The sequence below is a fragment of the Pan troglodytes genome, chromosome 20, assembly GCF_028858775.2.
Source record: "Pan troglodytes isolate AG18354 chromosome 20, NHGRI_mPanTro3-v2.0_pri, whole genome shotgun sequence".
Classification (NCBI taxonomy): Eukaryota; Metazoa; Chordata; class Mammalia; order Primates; family Hominidae; genus Pan; species Pan troglodytes.
The window spans coordinates 47180532-47204036 of NC_072418.2; the positions used below are offsets into that span (position 1 = coordinate 47180532).

The 23505-nt window shown below is 42.0% G+C and overlaps 1 protein-coding gene across 28 annotated transcripts in view; it reads left to right on the top strand.

Moving 5' to 3' along the window:
- The window catches only part of ZNF227 (zinc finger protein 227), a 59798-nt gene extending 39646 nt beyond the window's left edge, over positions 1–20152 (top strand). For 11 of the 28 annotated variants that reach the window (XM_054674121.2, XM_016936132.4, XM_009435802.5 and 8 more), the window contains 3 exons: positions 11307–11433; positions 12595–12678; positions 17586–20152. In XM_054674121.2, the coding sequence (XP_054530096.1) occupies positions 11307–11433; positions 12595–12678; positions 17586–19714 (2340 nt within the window). In that variant the 3' untranslated portion in view covers positions 19715–20152. The remainder of the gene's footprint in view (positions 1–11306; positions 11434–12594; positions 12679–17585) is intronic. The other 17 variants (XM_054674125.2, XM_054674126.2, XM_054674127.2 and 14 more) reach the window with 3 other exon arrangements.
- The last annotated feature ends 3353 nt before the right edge of the window (positions 20153–23505 follow it).

The window sequence follows — 23505 nt, forward strand, 5'->3', positions numbered from 1 at the left end:
CAAAGGCCTTTTCTGCATCTATTGAGATAATCATGTGGTTTTTGTCTTTGGGTTTCTTTATATGCTGGATTACATTTATTGATTTGCCTATGTTGAACCAGCCTTGCATCCCAGGGATGAAGCCCACTTGATCATGGTGGATAAGCTTTTTGATGTGCTGCTGGATTTGGTTTGCCAGTATTTTATTGAGGATTTTTACATCAATGTTCATCAAGGATATTGGTCTAAAATTCTCTTTTTTGGTTGTGTCTCTGCCTGGCTTTGGTATCAGGATGATGCTAGCCTCATAAAATGAGTTAGGGAGGATTCCCTCTTTTTCTATTGATTGGAATAGTTTCAGAAGGAATGGTAGCAGCTCCTCCTTGTACCTCTGGTAGAATTCTGCTGTGAATCCATCTGGTCCTGGACTCTTTTTGGTTGGTAAGCTATTGATTATTGCCACAATTTCAGAGCCTGTTATTGGTCTATTCAGAGATTCAACTTCTTCCTGTTTTAGTCTTGGGAGGGTGTATGTGTTGAGGAATTTATCCATTTCTTCTAGATTTTCTAATTTATTTGCGTAGAGGTGTTTGTAGTATTCTCTGATGGTAGTTTGTATTTCTGTGGGATCGGTGGTGATATCCCATTTATCATTTTTTATTGTGTCTATTTGATTCTTCTCTCTTTTTTTCTTTATTAGTCTTGCTAGCGGTCTATCAATTTTGTTGATCCTTTCAAAAAACCAGCTCCTGGATTCACTAATTTTTTGAAGGGTTTTTTGTGTCTCTATTTCCTTCAGTTCTGCTCTGATTTTAGTTATTTCTTGCCTTCTGCTAGCTTTTGAATGTGTTAGCTCTTGCTTTTCTAGTTCTTTTAATTGTGATGTTAGGGTGTCAATTTTGGATCTTTCCTGCTTTCTCTTGTGGGCATTTAGTGCTAAATTTCCCTCTACACACTGCTTTGAATGTGTCCCAGAGATTCTGGTATGTTATGTCTTTGTTCTCATTGGTTTCAAAGAACATCTTTATTTCTGCCTTCATTTTGTTATGTACCCAGTAGTCATTCAGGAGCAGGTTGTTCAGTTTCCATGTAGTTGAGCAGTTTTGAGTGAGTTTCTTAATCCTGAGTTCTAGTTTGATTGCACTGTGGTCTGAGAGACAGTTTGTTATAATTTCTGTTCTTTTACATTTGCTGAGGAGAGCTTTACTTCCAACTATGTGGTCAATTTTGGAATAGTTGTGGTGTGGTGCTGAAAAAAATGTATATTCTGTTGATTTGGGGTGGAGAGTTCTGTAGATGTCTATTAGGTCCGCTTGGTGCAGAGCTGAGTTCAATTCCTGGGTATCCTTGTTAACTTTCTGTCTTGTTGATCTGTCTGATGCTGACAGTGGGGTGTTAAAGTCTCCCATTATTATTGTGTGGGAGTCTAAGTCTCTTTGTAGGTCACTCAGGACTTGCTTTATCAATCTGGGTGCTCCTGTATTAGGTGCATATATATTTAGGATAGTTAGCTCTTGTTGAATTGATCCCTTTACCATTATGTAATGGCCTTCTTTGTCTCTTTTGATCTTTGTGGTTTAAAGTCTGTTTTATCAGAGACTAGGATTGCAACCCCTGCCTTTTTTTGTTTTCCATTTGCTAATTCCATTTGTTTTCCATTTTCTAATTCCATTAGATATTCCTCCATCCTTTTATTTTGAGCCTATGTGTGTCTCTGCATGTGAGATGGGTTTCCTGAATACAGCACACTGATGGGTCTTGACTCTTTATCCAGTTTGCCAGTCTGTGTCTTTTAATTGGAACATTTAGTCCATTTGCATTTAAAGTTAATATTGTTATGTGTGAATCTGATCCTGTCATTATGATGTTAGCTGGTTATTTTGCTTGTTAGTTGATGCAGTTTCTTCCTAGCCTCGATGGTGTTTACAATTTGGCATGATTTTGCAGTGGCTGGTACTGGTTGTTCCTTTCCATGTTTAGTGCTTTCTTCAGGAGGTCTTTTAGGGCAGGCCTGGTGGTGACAAAATCTCTCAGCATTTGCTTGTCTGTAAAGTATTTTATTTCTCCTTCACTTATGAAGCTTAGTTTGGCTGGATATGAAATTCTGGGTTGAAAATTCTTTTCTTTAAGAATGTTGAATATTGGCCCCCACTCTCTTCTGGCTTGTAGAGTTTCTGCTGAGAGATCTGCTGTTAGTCTGATGGACTTCCCTTTGTAGGTAACCTGACCTTTCTCTCTGGCTGCCCTTAACATTTTTTCCTTAATTTCAACTTTGGTGAATCTGACAATTATGTGTCTTGGAGTTGCTCTTCTCAAGGAGTATCTTTGTGGCATTCTTTTTATTTCCTGAATCTGAATGTTGGCCTGCCTTGCTAGATTGGGGAAGTTCTCTTGGATAATATCCTGCAGAGTGTTTTCCAACTTGGTTCCATTCTCCCCGTCACTTTCAGGTACACCAATCAGAAGTAGATTTGGTCTTTTCACATAGTCCCATATTTCTTGGAGGCTTTGTTCGTTTCTTTTTATTCTTTTTTCTCTGAACTTCCCTTCTCCCTTCATTTCATTCATTTCATCTTCCATCACTGATACCCTTTCTTCCAGTTGATCGCATCGGCTCCTGAGGCTTCTGCATTCTTCACGTAGTTCTCGAGCCTTGGCTTTCAGCTCCATCAGCTCCTTTAAGCACTTCTCTGTATTGGTTATTCTAGTTATACATTCGTCTAAATTTTTTTCAAAGTTTTTAACTTCTTTGCCATTTGTTTGAATTTCCTCCTGTAGCTCGGAGTAGCTTGATCGTCTGAAACCTTCTTCTCTCAACTCGTCAAAGTCATTCTCCATCCAGCTTTGTTCCATTGCTGGTGAGGAGCTGCGTTCCTTTGGAGGAGGAGAGGCACTCTGCTTTTTAGAGTTCCAGTTTTTCTGCTCTGTTTTTTCCCCATCTTTGTGGTTTTATCTACTTTTGGTCTTTGATGATGGTGACGTACAGATGGGTTTTTGGTGTGGATGTCCTTTCTGTTTGTTAGTTTTCCTTCTAACAGACAGGACCCTCAGCTGCAGGTCTGTTGGAGTTTGCTAGAGGTCCACTCCAGACCCTGTTTGCCTGGGTAACAGCAGCGGTGGCTGCAGAACAGCAGATTTTCGTGACCTGCGAATGTTGCTGTCTGATCGTTCCTCTGGAAGTTTTGTCTCAGAGGAGTACCCGGCTGTGTGAGGTGTCAGTCTGCCCCAACTTGGGGGTGCCTCCCAGTTAGTCTGCTTGGGGGTCAGGGGTTAGGGACCCACTTGAGGAGGCAGTCTGCCTGTTCTCAGATCTCCAGCTGCATGCTGGGAGAACCACTGCCCTCTTCAAAGCTGTCAGACAGGGACATTTAAGTCTGCAGAGGTTACTGCTGTCTTTTTGTCTGTGCCCTGCCCCCAGAGGTGGAGCCTACAGAGGCAGGCAGGCCTCCTTGAGCTGTGGTGGGCTCCACCCAGTTCGAGCTTCCCAGCTGCTTTGTTTACCTAAGCAAGCCTGGGCAATCGCGGGCGCCCCTCACCCAGCCTCGCTGCCACCTTGCAATATGATCTCAGACTGCTGTGCTAGCAATCAGCGAGACTCCGTGGGCGTAGGACCCTCCGAGCCAGCTGGGGGATATAATCTCCTGGTGTGCCGTTTTTTAAGCCCGTTGGAAAAGCGCAGTATTAGGGTGGGAGTGACCCGATTTTCCAGGTGCCGTCTGTCACCCCTTTCTTTGACTAGGAAAGGGAACTCCCTGACTCCTTGCGCTTCCCGAGTGAGGCAATGCTGCACCCTGCTTGGGCTCGTGCACGGTGCGCTGCACCCACTGTCCTGCGCCCACTGTCTGGCACTCCCTAGTGAGATGAACCCAGTACCTCAGATGGAAATGCAGAAATCACCCGTCTTCTGCATTGCTCACGCTGGGAGCTGTAGACCGGAGCTGTTCCTATTCAGCCATCTTGGCTGCCCCCGCATCTTCCTGACTTTTTAATGATTGCCATTCTAACTGTTGTGAGATGGTATCTCATTGTGGTTTTGATTTGCATTTGTGTGATGGCCAGTGATGATGAGCATTTTTTCATGTGTTTCTTGGCTGCATAAATGTCTTCTTTTGAGAAGTGTCTGTTCATGTTCTTCGCCCACTTTTTGATGCACTCGTTTGTTTTTTTCTTGTAAATTTCTTTGAGTTATAGTAGTTCTGGATATTAGCCCTTTGTCATATGAGTAGGTTGCGAAAATTTTCTCCCATTTTGTAGGTTGCCTGTTCACTGTGATGGTAGTTTCTTTTGCTGTGCAGAAGCTCTTTAGTTTAATTAGATCCCATTTGTCAATTTTGGTTTCTGTTGCTATTGTTTTTGGTGTTTTAGACATGAAGTCCTTGCCCATGCCTATGTCCTGAATGGTATTGCCTAGGTTTTCTTCTAGGGTTTTTATGGTTTTAGGTCTAACATGTAAGTCTTTCATCCATCTTGAATTAATTTTTATATAAGGTGCAAGGAAAGGATCCAGTTTCAGCTTTCTACATATGGCTAGCCAGTTTTCCCAGCACCATTTATTAAATAGGGAATCCTTTCCCCATTGCTTTTTTTGTCAGGTTTGTCAAAGATCAGATAGTTGTAGATATGTGGCATTATTTCTGAGGGCTCTGTTCTGTTCCATTGATCTATATCTCTGTTTTGGTACCAGTACCATGCTGTTTTGGTTACTGTAGCCTTGTAGTATAGTTTGAAGTCAGGTAGCATGATGCCTCCAGCTTTGTTCTTTTGGCCTAGGATTGACTTGGTGATGCGGGCTCTTTTTTGGTTCCATATGAACTTTTTTTTTTTTTTTTGAGACGGAGTCTCGCTCTGTCGCCCAGGCTGGAGTGCAGTGGCGCGATCTCGGCTCACTGCAAGCTCCGCCTCCCGGGTTCACGCCATTCTCCTGCCTCAGCCTCCCGAGTAGCTGGGACTACAGGCGCCCGCTACCACGCCCGGCTAATTTTTTTTTGTATTTTTAGTAGAGACGGGGTTTCACTGTGTTAGCCAGGATGGTCTCGATCTCCTGACCTCGTGATCCGCCCGCCTCGGCCTCCCAAAGTGCTGGGATTACAGGCGTGAGCCACCGCGCCCGGCCATATGAACTTTTAAAGTAGTTTTTTCCAATTCTGTGAAGAAAGTCATTGGTAGCTTGATGGGGATGGCATTGAATCTATAAATTACCTTGGGCAGTATGGCCATTTTCATGATATTGATTCTTCCTACCCATGAGCATGGAATGTTCTTCCATTTGTTTGTATCCTCTTTTATTTCATCGAGCAGTGGTTTGTACTTCTTGAAGAGGTCCTTCACATCCCTTGTAAGTTGGATTCCTAGGTATTTTATTCTCTTTGAAGCAATTGTGAATGGGAGTTCACTCATGATTTGGCTGTTTGTCTGTTATTGGTGTATAAGAATGCTTGTGATTTTTGTACATTGTACTTTTTTTGTACTTTGTATTTTTTACTTTGTATTTTGTACTTTGTATCCTGAGACTTTGCTGAAGTTGCTTATCAGCTTAAGGAGATTTTGGGATGAGACAGTGGGGTTTTCTAGATATACAATCATGTCATCTGCAAACAGGGACAATTTGACCTCCTCTTTTCCTAAATGAATACCCTTTATTTCCTTCTCCTGCCTAATTGCCCTGGCCAGAACTTCCAACACTATGTTGAATAGGAGTGGTGAGAGAGGGCATCCCTGTCTTGTGCCAGTTTTCAAAGGGAATGCTTCCAGTTTTGCCCATTCAGTATGATATTGGCTGTGGGTTTGTCATAGATAGCTCTTATTATTTTGAGATATGTCCCATCAATACCTAATTTATTGAGAGTTTTTAGCATGAGGAGTTGTTGAATTTTGTCAAAGGCCTTTTCTGCATCTATTGAGATAATCATGTGGTTTTTGTCTTTGGGTCTTTTTATATGCTGGATTACATTTATTGATTTGCGTATGTTGAACCAGCCTTGCATCCCAGGGATGAAGCCCACTTGATCATGGTGGATAAGCTTTTTGATGTGCTGCTGGATTTGGTTTGCCAGTATTTTATTGAGGATTTTTGCACCAATGTTCATCAAGGATATTGGTCTAAAATTCTCTTTTTTGTTTGTGTCTCTGCCTGGCTTTGGTATCAGGATGATGCTAGCCTCATAAAATGAGTTAGGGAGGATTCCCTCTTTTTCTATTGATTGGAATAGTTTCAGAAGGAATGGTAGCAGCTCCTCCTTGTACCTCTGGTAGAATTCTGCTGTGAATCCATCTGGTCCTGGACTCTTTTTGGTTGGTAAGCTATTGATTATTGCCACAATTTCAGAGCCTGTTATTGGTCTATTCAGAGATTCAACTTCTTCCTGGTTTAGTCTTGGGAGGGTGTATGTGTCAAGGAATTTATCCATTTCTTCTAGATTTTCAGTTTATTTGCGTAGAGGTGTTTATAGTATTCTCTGATGGTAGTTTGTATTTCTGTGGGATTGGTGGTGATATCCCATTTATCATTTTTTATTGTGTCTATTTGATTCTTCTCTCTTTTTTTCTTTATTAGTCTTGCTAGCGGTCTATCAATTTTGTTGATCCTTTCAAAAAACCAGCTCCTGGATTCACTAATTTTTTGAAGGGTTTTTTGTGTCTCTATTTCCTTCAGTTCTGCTCTGATTTTAGTTATTTCTTGCCTTCTGCTAGCTTTTGAATGTGTTAGCTCTTGCTTTTCTAGTTCTTTTAATTGTGATGTTAGGGTGTCAATTTTGGATCTTTCCTGCTTTCTCTTGTGGGCATTTAGTGCTAAATTTCCCTCTACACACTGCTTTGAATGTGTCCCAGAGATTCTGGTATGTTATGTCTTTGTTCTCATTGGTTTCAAAGAACATCTTTATTTCTGCCTTCATTTTGTTATGTACCCAGTAGTCATTCAGGAGCAGGTTGTTCAGTTTCCATGTAGTTGAGCAGTTTTGAGTGAGTTTCTTAATCCTGAGTTCTAGTTTGATTGCACTGTGGTCTGAGAGACAGTTTGTTATAATTTCTATCCTTTTACATTTGCTGAGGAGAGCTTTACTTCCAACTATGTGGTCAATTTTGGAATAGTTGTGGTGTGGTGCTGAAAAAAATGTATATTCTGTTGATTTGGGGTGGAGAGTTCTGTAGATGTCTATTAGGTCCACTTGGTGCAGAGCTGAGTTCAATTCCTGGGTATCCTTGTTAACTTTCTGTCTCGTTGATCTGTCTAATGTTGACAGTGGGGTGTTAAAGTCTCCCATCATTATTTTGTGGGAGTCTGAGTCTGTTTGTAGGTCACTCAGGACTTGCTTTATGAATCTGGGTGCTCCTCTATTGGGTGCATATATATTTAGGATAGTTAGTTCTTCTTGTTGAATTGATCCCTTTACCATTATGTAATGGCCTTCTTTGTCTCTTTTGATCTTTGTTGGTTTAAAGTCTGTTTTATCAGAGACTAGGATTGCAACCCCTGCCTTTTTTTTGTTTTCCATTTGCTTGGTAGATCTTCCTCCATCCTTTTATTTTGAGCCTATGTGTGTCTCTGCACGTGAGATGGGTTTCCTGAATACAGCACACTGATGGGTCTTGACTCTTTATCCAATTTGCCAGTCTGTGTCTTTTAATTGGCGCATTTAGCCCATTTACATTTAAAGTTAATATTGTTATGTGTGAATTTTGTCCTGTCATTTTGATGTTAGCTGGTTATTTTGCTTGTTAGTTGATGCAGTTTCTTCCTAGCCTTGATGGTCTTTACATTTTGGCATGATTTTGCAGTGGCTGGTACTGGTTGTTCCTTTCCATGTTTAGTGCTTCCTTCAGGAGGTCTTTTAGGGCCAGCCTGGTGGTGACAAAATCTCTCAGCATTTGCTTGTCTGTAAAGTATTTTATTTCTCCTTCACTTATGAAGCTTAGTTTGGCTGGATATGAAATTCTGGGTTGAAAATTCTTTTCTTTAAGAATGTTGAATATTGGCCCCCACTCTCTTCTGGCTTGTAGAGTTTCTGCTGAGAGATCTGCTGTTAGTCTGATGGGCTTCCCTTTGTGGGTAACCTGACCTTTCTCTCTGGCTGCCCTTAACATTTTTTCCTTAATTTCAACTTTGGTGAATCTGACAATTATGTGTCTTGGAGTTGCTCTTCTCAAGGAGTATCTTTGTGGCATTCTCTTTATTTCCTGAATCTGAATGTTGGCCTGCCTTGCTAGATTGGGGAAGTTCTCTTGGATAATATCCTGCAGAGTGTTTTCCAACTTGGTTCCATTCTCCCCGTCACTTTCAGGTACACCAATCAGAAGTAGATTTGGTCTTTTCACATAGTCCCATATTTCTTGGAGGCTTTGTTCGTTTCTTTTTATTCTTTTTTCTCTGAACTTCCCTTCTCCCTTCATTTCATTCATTTCATCTTCCATCACTGATACCCTTTCTTCCAGTTGATCGCATCGGCTCCTGAGGCTTCTGCATTCTTCACGTAGTTCTTGAGCCTTGGCTTTCAGCTCCATCAGCTCCTTTAAGCACTTCTCTGTATTGGTTATTCTAGTTATACATTCATCTAAATTTTTTTCAAAGTTTTTAACTTCTTTGCCATTTGTTTGAATTTCCTCCTGTAGCTTGGAGTAGTTTGATCGTCTGAAGCCTTCTCTCAACTCGTCAAAGTCATTCTCCATCCAGCTTTGTTCCATTGCTGGTGAGGAGCTGCATTCCTTTGGAGGAGGAGAGGCACTCTGCTTTTTAGAGTTTCCAGTTTTTCTGCTCTGGTTTTTCCCCATCTTTATGGTTTTATCTAGTTTTGGTCTTTGATGCTGGTGATGTACAGATGGGTTTTTGGTGTGGATGTCCTTTCTGTTTGTTAGTGTTCCTTCTAACAGACAGGACCCTCAGCTGCAGGTCTGTTGGAGTTTGCTGGAGGTCCACTCCAGACCCTATTTGCCTGGGTATCAGCAGCGGTGGCTGCAGAACAGCGGTGGCTGTAGAACAGCAGATATTGGTGATCTGCAAATGCTGCTGCCTGATCGTTCCTCTGGACATTTTGTCTCAGAGGAGTACTCAGCCGTGTGAGGTGTCAGTCTGCCCCTACTGGGGGGGTGCCTCCCAGCTAGGCTGCTTGGAGGTCAAGGACCCACTTGAGGAGGCAGTCTGCCTGTTCTTAGATCTCCAGCTGCATGCTGGGAGAACCACTACTCTTCAAAGCTGTCAGACAGGGACATTTAAGTCTGCAGAATTTACTGCTGTCTTTTTGTTTGTGCCCTGCCCCTAGAGGTGGAGCCTACAGAGGCAGGCAGGCCTCCTTGAGCTGTGGTGGGCTTCACCCAGTTCGAGCTTCCCAGCTGCTTTGTTTACCTAATCAAGCCTGGGCAATGGCAGGCGCCCTCCCCCAGCCTTGCTGCCTCCTTGCAGTTTGATCTCAGACTGCTGTGCTAGCAATCAGTGAGACTCTGTGGGTGTAGGACCCTCCGAGCCATGTGCAGGATATAATCTCCTGGTGTGCCGTTTTTTAAGTCCATTGGAAAAGTGCAGTATTAGGGTGGGAGTGACCTGATTTTCCAGGTGCCGTCTGTCACCCCTTTCTTTGACTAGGAAAGGGAACTCCTTTACCCCTTGTGCTTCCCAAGTGAGGCAATGCCTCTCCCTGCTTCGGCTCACACCCAATGTGCTGCACCCACTGCCCTGCGCCCACTGTCTGGCACTCCCTAGTGAGATGAACCCAGTACCTCAGATGGAGATGCAGAAATCACCCATCTTCTGCATTGCTCATGCTGGGAGCTGTAGACCGGAGCTGTTCCTATTCAGCCATCTTGGCTCCACCCCTCAAAACTTTTAAAGTAAATATTCTATGACTTTGCAGTTGCTACTTCTTGGCCATGAGCTCTGTAAAAGGATCTTTGTAGTATTGGTTATAAGTAAAAATCTGTAATTAATTGTACATTATTTGGATTGGTTAGAGATAAATCATCAGTTCCAAGGAATCCTGTTGTATGTAGTCACAAAATAGGACAAAAGAGATGATAAAGATATGCGTTGTTCGAGTTTATTGAGCATGTATGGTGTGCTAGGCACTTCTAAGTGCTTGACATATATTCATTCATCTGATCCTTTCAAACACTTTATGATCTATTTATTTTAATTCTAAAAATTTATTTATTTTAAGACAGTGTCTCACCCCTGTCACCCAGGCTGGAGTGCAGTGGCGCCATCTTGGCTCACTGCAACCTCCGCTTCCCAGGTTCAAGTGATTCTCCTGCCTCAGCCTCTTGAGTAGCTGGGATTACAGACGCACATCACCACGCCTGGCTAATTTTTTTGTATTTTTAGTAGAGACGGGGTTTCAGCATCTTAGCCAGGCTGGTCTCAAACTCCTGGCCTCAAGTGATTTGCCCACCTTGGCCTCCCAAAGTGCTGGCATTACAGGTGTGAGCCACTGTGCCTAGCCTGAAAATTTATTTTTAAAAACGGAGACAGGGTCTCACTCTGTTGCCCAGGCTGAAATGCAGTGGCACAATCATGGCTCACTGCACCCTCAAACTCCTGGGCTGAAGTGATCCTTCTGTGTCAGGCTCATACACCTTATAATTTAGATACAATGATAAAGAAGAGGAAATTCAGTTAGTGAGAGATTAAGGAATTTGCCCAAGGTCCTATAACTAGTAAAAGGCAAAACCTTGAAATTTGAACCTGGCCAGACTCCAGAGCCAGTGCTTTAAATTAAGCAGCTGTGCATCCTGTAGTAGGTGGATGTGACATGTGCCTTGAAAGCACAGGAAGAGCTATATACCTGTCCAGGGGGTTGCTGAAGGCCTGTGAACTTTGCAAACGTTAAAAACAATGATAGGGCCAGGCTCAGTGGCTCACACCTATAATCACAGCACTTTGGGAGGCCAAGGCGGGCAGATCATTGGAGGTCAGGAGTTTGAGACCAGCCTGGCCAACATGGTGAAACCCCATCTCTACTAAATAAATACAAAAATTATCCGGGCATGGTAGTAGACGCCTGTAATCCCAGCTACTTGGGAGGCTAAGGCAGGAGAATCTCTTGAAGCCGGGAGGCGGAGGTTGCAGTGAGCAGAGATTGCGCCACTGCACTCCAGCATGGGTGACAGAGTGAGACTCCATCTCAAAAAAGAAAAAAACAAAAAACAGTGATAAACTACAGGCTTTATGGGGATGAGCGTAGGAGATAGTGAGACAGGGAAAACTGTAACAGCTGAAAATTGACTGAGATCTCTTGGAATCTATAACAACTTTTTTGTGGTGCTCTTTTCCTTCTTGATGCCACCCTTCTTCTAGTGGAGGTTGCTTGTAAGATTGAGGTTACATGTGTTTGATATCGTAGGAGGCTGTGACATTCAAGGATGTGGCTGTGGTCTTCTCCAGGGAGGAACTGCGACTGCTGGATCTTACCCAGAGGAAGCTGTACCGAGATGTCATGGTGGAGAACTTCAAGAACCTGGTTGCAGTGGGTGAGGACAGGCACTCTCTGACCCTGAACTTCAATTCCCTTGAGAATCTCTTTGCTCTCAGGTGTTTAAGGGTTTGGACCTTTTAAAATGGTTCTTTGCTCTTGAAGACGAAAGGTTTTCTAATCCCTGGGAAAACAGGATAGGTTTTTCTGGTCTTTCTGCTCAGGCAAAATTCTGTCCTTTTAAATTGCTGGTTCTCAACCATGGGTGATTTCGTCCCCAGAAGATATTTGGCAATGTCTGGAAATGGTTGTCACACCTGACAGAGGGGTGCTATTGGCATTTTGTGGGTAGTATCCAGGAATTCTGCAAAATCTCCTACAGTGCACAGGACAGTGCCCCCAACAGAGAATTGGCCAGTCCAAAATAGTAGTGCTGCAGTTGCAAAACCCTGTTTTAAATGAACCGTAAATGGACACATTAGCTTCTGTGCTTTATCTTTCAAATACGTTGTCTTTCAAATGAAACCCATCAATGCATTAACTTAGTGCACTGTATTGGCTTTTTTTTCAATGAAATAAAACAGATAAGGATAGAAAATATCAGAGCTTCTTATCAGGAACTGCTCACATTGCAACAAAAACTGACAATTTTCAGTGAATGGTGTGAGATACAGCATTGCAAATGTGATGAAAACAGACATTAGCCAAGTATAACTTGAGAGAGAGAGAGAGATATATATATATGAACTAGGCTACAACCTAAATTTCTTATTATAGTTCATGATCTTAAAACATCTTAAAATAAATCACTCTAGAGGCCGGGCATGGTGGCTTACGCCTTTAATCGCAGCAATATGGGAGGCCAGGGTGGGTGGATCACTTGAGGTCAGGAGTTCAAGACCATCCTGGCCAACATGGTGAAACCCCATCTCTACTAAAAATGCAAAAATTAGCCGGGTGTGGTGGCAGGTGCCTGTAATCCCAACTACTCGGGAGGCTGAGGCAGGAGACTTGCTTGAAACCTGGAGGCAGAGGTTGCAGTGAGCCGAGATTGTGCCATTGCACTTCAGCCTGGGCGATAGAGTGAGACTCTGTCTCAAAATAAATAAATAAAATAATAAAATATCACTATAGAGGTTGTGAGGCTTATAGGGTTCAGACAAAAATGTGTTTTAGTTGTGTGTTCATCTTAAATACATAAAAATCTACATTTTCATAGGGCATCTTCCCTTCCAACCAGATATGGTATCCCAATTGGAAGCAGAAGAAAAGCTTTGGATGATGGAAACAGAAACCCAAAGAAGTAGGTATTCTGGTGAGAACCCTGTGTCTGTTCTTTCAGGTACTGGTTAGTCTGCATCTTACCATGTCCATGACCTCCCTGGTCTGAGTGTTATAATCTTTCACCTGGATTATAACAACAGCTTCCATGCTGGTCTCCCCACCTCCTCCCTTGTGCTCCTATAATCTGCTTTCTAAATGGTAGCCGGAGTGGTTCTTTTTTTAATCTTTATTTTTTTGAGACAGGGTCTCATCCTGTCACCCAGGCTGGAGTGCAGCAGCATGATTGTAGCTCACTGCAGCCTCAACCTCCTGATTTCAAGTGGTCCTCCCACCTCAGCCTCCTAAGTAGCTAGGACTATAGGTATATATCATGATACCTGGCTAATTTTTTATTTTTTGTAGAGATGAGGTCTTGCTGTGTTGCCCAGGCTGGTCTCAAACTCCTGGACTCAAGCAGTCTTCCCACCTCGGCCTCCCAAAGTGCTGGGATTACAGATGTGAGTTGCCGCACCCGGCCCAGAATGGTTCTTTAAAGAACACATGAGATTATGTTATTCCTCTGCTCAGAAGCCTTCACAACCTTCCCATTTCACTCAAAGTCCTTGTACTGAACTGCAAGACCCTACCTGGTCTCATCTCACCAAGTTTCTCTTTGATCTCCCATTCCTTTCCCTTTGCTTAGATCATTTCAGCCATGCTGGCCGCCGTTGGAGTATTTGTTAAGCATACCAAGTTCCCTTGTCTTCCATGGCTTCTAATTAGCTCTCCTCATTGCCTTGGTGGAGAGGCTCCCCAGCACCTTACTTACTGCACTCAGGTCATTCCTCAAATGTTATATCATTAGAGAGGCCTTCTATGTTTAAATTTACCATTTTAATTTAAAATACCATCTTCCTTCCATTTTCCATCCCCTTACCTTTCCTTTCTCTCCTTCTTTGCTTTCTCTTGAATTTGCATATTCCTCAGGTCTATTGACTTAAAAATTAAAAGTAAGCTGGGTATGGTGGTGCATACCTGTAATCCTGGCTACATGGGAGGCTGAAGTGAGAGGATCACTTGAGCTGAAGAGTTCCAGACCAACCTGGGCAACATAGTGAGACTCCATCTCTACAAAAAAAAAAAAAAAAATACATACATACATACATACATACATACATACATACATACATATATGCCAGGCATGTTAGCATACATCTGTAGTCCCAGCTACTTGGGAGGCTGAGGCAGGAGCATCAAGTGAGCCCAGGAATTTGAGACCAACCTGGACAACATAGTGAGACCTTGTCTCACACACACACAAAATTAAAAGTAAAAATTAGATATTCCTAGATGACGTGAATTTTTTTTTTTTTTTGAGACCGAGTCTTGCTTGCTCTGTCACCTAGGCTGGAAAGCAGTGGTGCCATCTTGGCTCACTGCAACCTCTGCCTCCCGGGTTCAAGTGATTCTCCTGCCTCAGCCTCCCAAGTTACTGGGATTACAGGTGACCACCACCATGCCCAACTAATTTTTGTATTTTTAGTAGAGATGGGGTTTCACCATGTTGGCCAGGCTGGTATTGAAGTTCTGATCTTACCCACTTTGGCCTCCCAAAAGTGTCACCCAGGCTGGAGTGCAGTGGCGTGATCTTGGCTCACTGCAACCTTCGCCTCCTGGGTTCAAGCAATTCTGCTTTAGCCTCCCGAGTAGCTGGGATTACAGGCGCCTGCCACCACACCCGGCTAATTTTTGTATTTTTAGTAGAGATGGGGTTTCACCATGTTGGCCAGGCTGGTCTTGAACTCCTGAGATCGTGGTCCACCTGTCTCAGCCTCCCAAAATGCTGGGATTACAGGCATGAACCACCATGCTCAGCCAAAGGGTTTGTTTTTATAAGAATTCTTAACAAAAAACTTACAGAGAATGGAGACAAGTAGACATCACATCCCTTTTACTCAGAGTTAGCTCATAGATTGAGAGCACACCAGTGTGATTAATTATTTGGGAACACTGTCTTCTAGTGAATGTCTAACATAATTAGTAATTTCTAAGACATTTTTGGACATGTAAATATTCAAACCTACTAACCTTAGAAGATAAAAGCTATTCACAGTTGTTGGAATGTAGAACTTCACTATCAAAAATTATCAGTGGCAATATGGCAGGTATTATAGTTCATCAGTTTCCCTGTATCAATTTCAAGTTGGCTTTACTCATTGGTGAAAACTGCCTTATCCATACAGCTGACTTCCCACTTTCCCATTTCCCCCTCCCTCTAATACCAAAACAGTTATATAACCTACATACAGTAGTTCTTTAGCAGTTTTGAATTGGACATTTCCAGAAGTCCAAAGGCACTGACATACCTGTGGAGTTGAGGTGAGTCCTGATTAGGCAAAGAAAATTCCAGAATTTCTAAATTGGGTTTCCAGTGTAATTTGCATCCACATGTATTAATCTTAGCTTCTAGCACCAGCAATGTGAGTAGCACTTTACATGTTGCAGTGACTTCTGACACCAAACACCTGAAGTTAGGCCGGACTTTCAGAGTAAGGGCATAGTTTTCCACAAGACTGCTCTCTATATCGCTCTAAGTTTATATATCGCTCTAAGTTTAGGGATTCCCAGATAATTTTGCTCACCTCTGACCAAGTAGCTACAAATTTGGGAGTTCCCGTGATAATTTGTTAGAATGACTGACAGAACTCGGGAAGGTGCTGGACTTACAGTTTTATTATAGCAAAAAAGATACATGTTGGAAGCAGCAAAAGGGAGAGATATATAGGGTGAAATCTGGGTGGCTTCCCTCTTTCTTCCCTTTTGTAAGGACTTGTGATTACTTTAGGCTCATTGGATAATCTAGGATAATCTCCTTATCTTAAGAGCTTTCATTTAATCATATCTATAAATTGCTTGTTTTTTTGTGTTTTTTTTTTGTAGACGGAGTCATGCTCCGTTGTCCAGGCTGAAGTGCAGTGGTGCAATCTTGGCTCACTGCAACCTCTGCCTTCTGAGATCAAGCGATTCTCATATCTCAGCTTCCCTAGTAGCTTACAGGTGCCCGCCACCACGCCAGGCTAATTGTTTTTTTAGTTTTTTAGCGGAGACGGGGTTTCACCATGTTGTTGGCCAGGCTGTTCTCGAACTCCTGACCTCAAGTGATCCACCTGCCTCGGCCTCACAAAGTGCTGGGATTACAGGTGTGAGCCACTGTGCCTGGCATGTAAATTCCTTTTTGCCATGTACATTAACTATTCACAGGTTTGAAGGTTCAGGCTGTGGACATCTCTTGGGGGTGGGGTGTCATTACACATCCTGCCATATCCAGAAATGTGTAGACACCTGTTGCTATTTTTTTTTTCAGTTTGTATTATTAGAATGTAACATTTCATTTAGGCAAATTATTTGATTAGGACTTGGTAAACCACCCCCTAAACATTTTAAGCCAAGGTCTTTCATACGTTTCTAACCATGACCCTCAACATAAGTATAATTTTACATCTTGACTAAGCATAAATATGTTTATATTTATGTGTATATTTACAAACTAAAACAAGTATTTCCTATAGTAGTACTCTTATTGCTTTTAATACACTAAGCATGTCTTATTCTGTTTTTTGTTTTTTTGTCACAAGTTACATACTTGGTTTCATGGTGCACTAATGCATTGCAACAATTTGAAAACCCTTGTTAACAGTGGGGATAAAGCAATGAAGAAAACAAAATGCGTGTTTTTTTCATGACCGTTACATTCTACTGGGTCTAAAGAGACAAAAGAAAGTACATAGTAAATCAAATAATAAGTACTGTGGGGAAAAGTCAAGCAGGGTAATTGAACTGGAAAGAGTCGAAGGTGTATGGCAGGCCGAGCGTGGTGGTTCAGCCTGTAATCCCAGCACTTTGGGAGGCCGAGGTGGGCAGATTACTTGAGGTCAGGAGTTCGAGACCAGCCTGGCCAACATGGCAAAACCCCATCTCTACTAAAAATACAAAAATTGGCTGAGTGTAGTGGCATGCGCCAGTAATCCCCGCTACCTGGGAGGCTGAGGAGGAGAATCTCTTGAACCCAGGAGGTGGAGGTTGCAGTGAGCTGAAATCACACCACTGCACTCCAGCCTGGGCGACAGAGCAAGACGCTGTTTAAAAAAAAAAATGGTGTATGGTGGTACCGTTGATTTATTTTTACATTGTGTGTTATGGAAGGCATCACGGATAAAGTAACATGTAACATGTGAGCAGAGACCTGAAGGGAGCGAGAGAACAAGCAAGGCTCCCTGCTTTCTGGGAGGAAGTTTCCAAGCTGAACATACCTCTCCCTCTCTTCGTCTTCTGTGTTGGCTTTGAGAGTTTGCACTATGCTCTATTTCCTCTCCGAAGTTCTCTCCTAGTTATACAAGATTAGCTTTCCCTTTTCCACTTGTCCAGAGACCTGGATTTCTAACAGGTTTTAGAACAATCATATTATTCCAACTGTCTTCCCAAATCTGTTGTAGAATAATTTCTATCAGGATCTAAAATAGTATTTCATGCCTACAGTCTGAACTTTTCTAACCTAACTAGTTATTAGAATCCCGCTTGTCATAAGCCTTCTGAGGAAGAGGTGAGTAGGCTGTTCATTGATGTTATTGTAGGTTGGAATATGGATTGTCTTTTTGTTGCCCTGCAGCTACCTGATTTTAGCTTTTAGCTCTCATATTAAACTGTTAGACTTACGGTTCTACATGGATCATGTTTATACTTAGTGAATGGGAGCCTGTTGACCCCACTCTTCGTTTACACCTGTATGAAAAACATGTCAAAAGAATACACGATGCTGTAAGGACAAGGTCACCTTTCGCCTGGTTTATCAAGGCTTTCTCCCACGGCCTAAGTGTGAAATTCTGATATTTCTGAAGAAAGCATTTACTGCCCTCATCTCTAAATATTGCCTTTTTTCTTTTTTAATAGGCAGCAAGCATCAAAATAAGATGGAAACACTCCAAAAATTTGCATTAAAATACCTTTCAAATCAAGAGCTGTCCTGCTGGCAAATCTGGAAACAGGTTGCAAGTGAATTAACCAGGTGTCTTCAGGGGAAGAGTTCCCAGTTATTACAAGGTGACTCTATTCAGGTTTCTGAAAATGAGAACAATATAATGAACCCTAAAGGAGATAGCTCTATTTATATTGAAAATCAAGAGTTTCCATTTTGGAGAACCCAGCATTCTTGCGGGAATACATATCTGAGTGAGTCACAGATTCAGAGTAGAGGTAAGCAAATTGATGTGAAAAATAACCTGCATATACATGAAGACTTCATGAAGAAATCACCATTTCATGAGCATATTAAAACTGACACAGAACCAAAACCCTGCAAAGGTAATGAATATGGCAAAATCATTAGTGATGGCTCCAATCAGAAATTACCCTTAGGAGAGAAACCCCATCCATGTGGTGAGTGTGGAAGGGGCTTCAGTTATAGCCCAAGGCTTCCCCTTCATCCGAATGTTCACACAGGAGAAAAATGCTTCAGTCAAAGCTCACATCTGCGAACTCATCAGAGAATTCACCCAGGAGAGAAACTCAGTAGATGTCATGAATCTGGTGATTGCTTCAATAAGAGCTCTTTTCATTCTTATCAATCTAATCATACAGGAGAGAAGTCTTATAGATGTGACAGTTGCGGCAAGGGATTCAGTAGCAGCACGGGTCTTATCATTCATTACAGAACTCATACTGGAGAGAAACCCTATAAATGCGAGGAATGTGGTAAATGCTTTAGTCAAAGTTCAAATTTTCAGTGCCATCAGAGAGTCCACACTGAAGAAAAACCATACAAATGCGAAGAGTGTGGTAAGGGCTTCGGTTGGAGTGTTAATCTCCGTGTTCACCAGAGGGTCCACAGGGGTGAGAAACCCTATAAATGTGAGGAATGTGGTAAGGGCTTCACTCAGGCTGCACATTTTCACATCCATCAGAGAGTCCACACTGGAGAGAAACCCTACAAATGTGATGTGTGTGGTAAGGGCTTCAGCCACAATTCACCATTAATATGCCATCGGAGAGTCCACACAGGAGAGAAGCCATACAAGTGTGAGGCGTGTGGGAAAGGCTTTACCCGTAATACAGATCTGCATATTCATTTCAGAGTTCACACGGGAGAGAAACCCTATAAATGTAAGGAGTGTGGTAAGGGCTTCAGTCAGGCTTCAAATCTTCAAGTCCATCAGAATGTCCACACTGGGGAGAAACGATTCAAATGTGAAACGTGTGGGAAGGGCTTCAGTCAGTCCTCAAAGCTTCAAACCCATCAGCGAGTCCACACTGGAGAGAAACCATATAGATGTGATGTGTGTGGTAAGGACTTCAGTTATAGTTCAAATCTTAAACTACACCAAGTAATTCACACTGGAGAAAAACCATATAAATGTGAGGAATGCGGGAAGGGCTTCAGTTGGAGATCAAATCTTCATGCACATCAAAGAGTTCACTCAGGAGAAAAACCCTATAAATGTGAGCAGTGTGATAAGAGCTTCAGTCAGGCCATAGATTTTCGGGTACATCAGAGAGTCCATACTGGAGAGAAGCCATACAAATGTGGTGTCTGTGGTAAGGGCTTCAGTCAGTCCTCTGGTCTTCAATCCCATCAGAGAGTCCACACGGGGGAAAAGCCATACAAATGTGATGTGTGTGGAAAGGGCTTTAGATACAGTTCGCAGTTTATATACCATCAGAGAGGCCACACTGGGGAAAAACCTTACAAATGTGAAGAGTGTGGGAAAGGCTTTGGTAGGAGCTTGAATCTTCGCCATCATCAGAGGGTCCACACGGGAGAGAAACCCCATATATGTGAGGAGTGTGGTAAGGCCTTCAGTCTCCCCTCAAATCTTCGAGTCCACCTGGGTGTTCACACCAGGGAAAAACTCTTTAAATGTGAAGAGTGTGGTAAAGGCTTCAGTCAGAGTGCACGTCTTGAAGCCCATCAGAGAGTCCACACTGGAGAAAAACCATACAAATGTGACATATGTGATAAGGACTTCCGTCACCGTTCACGTCTTACATATCATCAGAAAGTCCATACTGGTAAAAAGCTTTAGAAATGAGAAATGTGTTACCAGCTTTTGTCTGAATGCACATCTTCAAGTTTTTGGCTAGTCCATGCTGGTGGTAAACCCTGTAAAACTACTGAGAGTGGAAGGGGGTTTGTTCACACTTGGAATCTTTCTAACAAATCCATCAAGATGATAACACAGAACCATGAACAGGAATAGAACTCGTATTTAGGGGAGAAATAGGGCTTGTGGCTCTCTTGGTAAGATCTAGTTAATATAAATGATCACCTTTCATTGTGAATATATGCCTGAAGGTAATGTGTGGAAGGATATTTGCCATATGCTAACTGGTTTTTTGGCCAGGGAGAGTTTTGGGTTATTATCACTTTTCTTTAATTTTCATTTTATACTTACAGTGATCATTATTTTCATAAAAGCTGTAAAGCTATGAAAAATGAATAAAATTACTAAAAATTTTCTGTAGCTAAGGACTCATAATATGATTCTTTTATATGGTATATAGGTGCAAAATTAAGGAATATATCCCCAGAGATGAATCTTTGATCTTCAGAAGTAAATTTATATCTGCCGTAGAGGTGTATTAAAGGATAGTAGTATGGCCGGGCACGGTGGCTCACGCCTGTAATCCCAGCACTTTGGGAGGCCAAGGTGGGCGGATCACAAGGTCAGAAGATTGAGAACATCCTGGCTAATATGGTGAAACCCCTTCTCTACTAAAAATACAAAAAATTGGCCAGGCGTGGTGGCACGTGCCTGTGGTCCTAGCTACTCGGGAGGCGGAGGCAGGAGAATCGCTTGAACCCAGGAGGTGGAGTTCGCAGTGAGCCAAGATTGCGCCACTGCACTCCAGCCTGGTGACAGAGCGAGACTCCATCTCAAATAAGAAAGAGAGAGAGAGCAAGAGAAAGAGGAAAGAGGATAGTCGGTGCATCATTGTTTTAGTAGCAAACATAGAAATACTTGGATTGCCAAAGTATTTTGTGCTTTACCAATCCAGTGGCACACTATGCAGACATCAAATGGGAAAAGGTAAATTTTTAGCTGTGGATATTGGAAGATGTTCAGAATATATTAACTTGAAAAACAAAATGTGAGATTTTTATGTGATCCTATTTTGTAAAAACGCATAGATGAATGGGTATTTACTTATAGTTCTCTCTAAATAATGGGATTTTACTTTATGTATATTTTTATATTTCTTTAAACTTATTTTGAAATAATTTGAAACGTTCAGAAAAATTATAGAAATTATATAAAAGCTCCCATATACTCTTTACCCAGATTCACCAGTTGTTAAGATGTTTGAATTATTCTCTCAATAAGTATGAGCATGTATATACTGATACTTATACATATTAAACGCATTTATATATAAAGTTTTGCCATATGAATATGTTACAGACATCCTTCTCCCTACACTAAATACTTAAGTGTGCTTTCCTAAGAACAAGGATATCTACTTAGTTACAATACAACATTCCAGTGATTTATTTATTTAGAGACAGGGTCTCATTCTGTTGCCCAGGCTGAGTGCAGGGTGGTGATTATAGCTCACCGCAGCCTTGAACTCCTGGGCTCAAGCAATCCTCCCCACTCAGCCTTTCAAGTAGCTGGGACTGCAGGTGTGGACCACCATGCCCACCTAATTTTTAAGATTTTTGTAGAGATGGGCTCTCGCTATGTTGTCTAAGCTGGTATCGAACTCTTGGGCTTAAGTGATCGTTCCACCTCAGCCTTCCAAAATGCAAGGTTTACAGGCATGAGCCACTGCACCCAGAAAGAAAATTTATTATTGATACATAACACTATGTAACCTACAGACCTTATTTAAATCTTAAAATTATCCCAATAATATATTTATTGTTTTTCTGCTCTAGAGTCCAAAGATTACACATTGCATTTAGACTCCTTTAATCTGAGTTGCTACCTGTTTTTAATGACCTTGATATTTTTGAGATTATTTTGTAGAATGTCTCTTAATTTGGATTTGCCTGAGGTTTCCTTACAATTGGATTTAAATTACACATTTTTTTCCCATGAGGACTCTGTAAGTGGTGTGCAGCACGTGAGGAAACGAGGTATGTTTGTACCTTTATAGGTGATGTTAACTTGGAACACCTGATTGGGGAGGGCGGTGCTGGGTTTTCCCACTGCGAAATTACTATTTTTTTCTTTGTAATTAATAATTACAAAGGCAACTTCTGGGGAGACACTTTCTGACTCTAAATAGCTTGTTTTTCAGAAATTTTCCTCCACTAGTTTAAGCATTCTGTAAGTCTGGTCTAAATCAGTAATTGCTCTGATGGTGCGAAAGTGTGATATATTCAACTTTCATCATTCCTCCAACACTTGTTAGATTGTTGTTCTACTCTAAGGAAGTTTCCCTTCTGTCCTGTTTGCCCATCATGTATTTTTAAATAAATTTGAGCACATCTTTACTCTGACACAATACAGTGTTCCAAGCTCATCTTGTACCCTTCCTGCACCATCCATGGAATTTGCTGTTTCTTTGAGAACTCAGATTCTTCTGATTGGGGGATGGTAGTTAAACATCAAGATCTGGGTAATAGCTGTGCCTTTTTTTTTTTTTTTTCCCTCTAGGAAGGAGGGGAAAGAGTTATACAGATAGGAAGAGAAGTAGAAAGGTAGAAAGAATTAATGATGAGTTCCTGCTTTTATCTCTAGTTCTGAAATTAATATCATAGTGTTTTTTTTCTAGCCTTACCCCCATTCTATGTTGCATCTTCATTCTTCAAGAATCAGAAATTTGTCTCCCAGTATCATTCATATATTTACTGGGGAATGTGGACATGCATCCAACTAGAACTTGGGGGTTCTATCTTTCGGAGAGAACGGGAGTATTGGATGACTGATGCCAGAGATGATTTTTGAATGGCATAGTCTCCCAAACATTATAATTTTTCCTATTCTCAGGGTATTGACCCTTTAAACCAAATAAAATGTTCCCGTAGGGCCATGAAGAAAAGTATCTGATAGAAATATCCAAAGATAGATATATTCAGATGAGAGCCTTCCAGTCAATGTTTCCTTGCAGATAGTGTTAAGGAATGGTTTCTGGTGAAGTGTTGCGGAGCTCTCCTAGCCTGTGAGTGTCACGGATGCCATTGATTAGCATTGCTTTACTTTATTTACCTCTCATTCTCTGAACCTTCTCAGAGGTAGTTTGACAAAGTTCTCAAACCACATCCCTCTACTGCTTCTTGAGAGGACCAAGGCATTTTAGGAGAAACTAGTGTTAACGAGACCAAGTCAGAATATTGGTAATAAAGTAGTAGAGTATAATAGAAAGCAGACTGTCAGCCAGGCACAGTGGCTCACACCTATAGTCTCAACTACTCAGGAGGCTGAGGTGGGAGGATCACTTGAGCCCAGGAGTTTGAAGCTGCAGTGAGCTGTGATTGGACCACTGCATTCCAGCCTGGGTGACAGTGAGACCCCATCTTGAAAAAGCCAACTGGGTGCAGTGGCTCCCGCCTTTAATCCCAGCACTTTGGCTGGCCGAAGTGGGTGGATCACCTGAGGTTAGGAGTTCCAGACCAGTCTAGTCAACATGATGAAACCCTGTCTCTACTAAAAATACAAAAAGTTACCCAGGTGTGGTGGTTAGCCCCTGTAATCCTAGCTATTCAGCTGAGGCAGGAGAATCACTTGAACCCAGCAGGTGGATGTTGTAGTGAGCTGAGATCGTGCCATTGCACTCCAGCCTGGGCAACGAGTGAAACTCCATCTCAAAAAAAAAAAAAAGAAGAAGAAAAGAAAAAGCCAACCCTGGAACCCTGGAATTAGACTTTCTT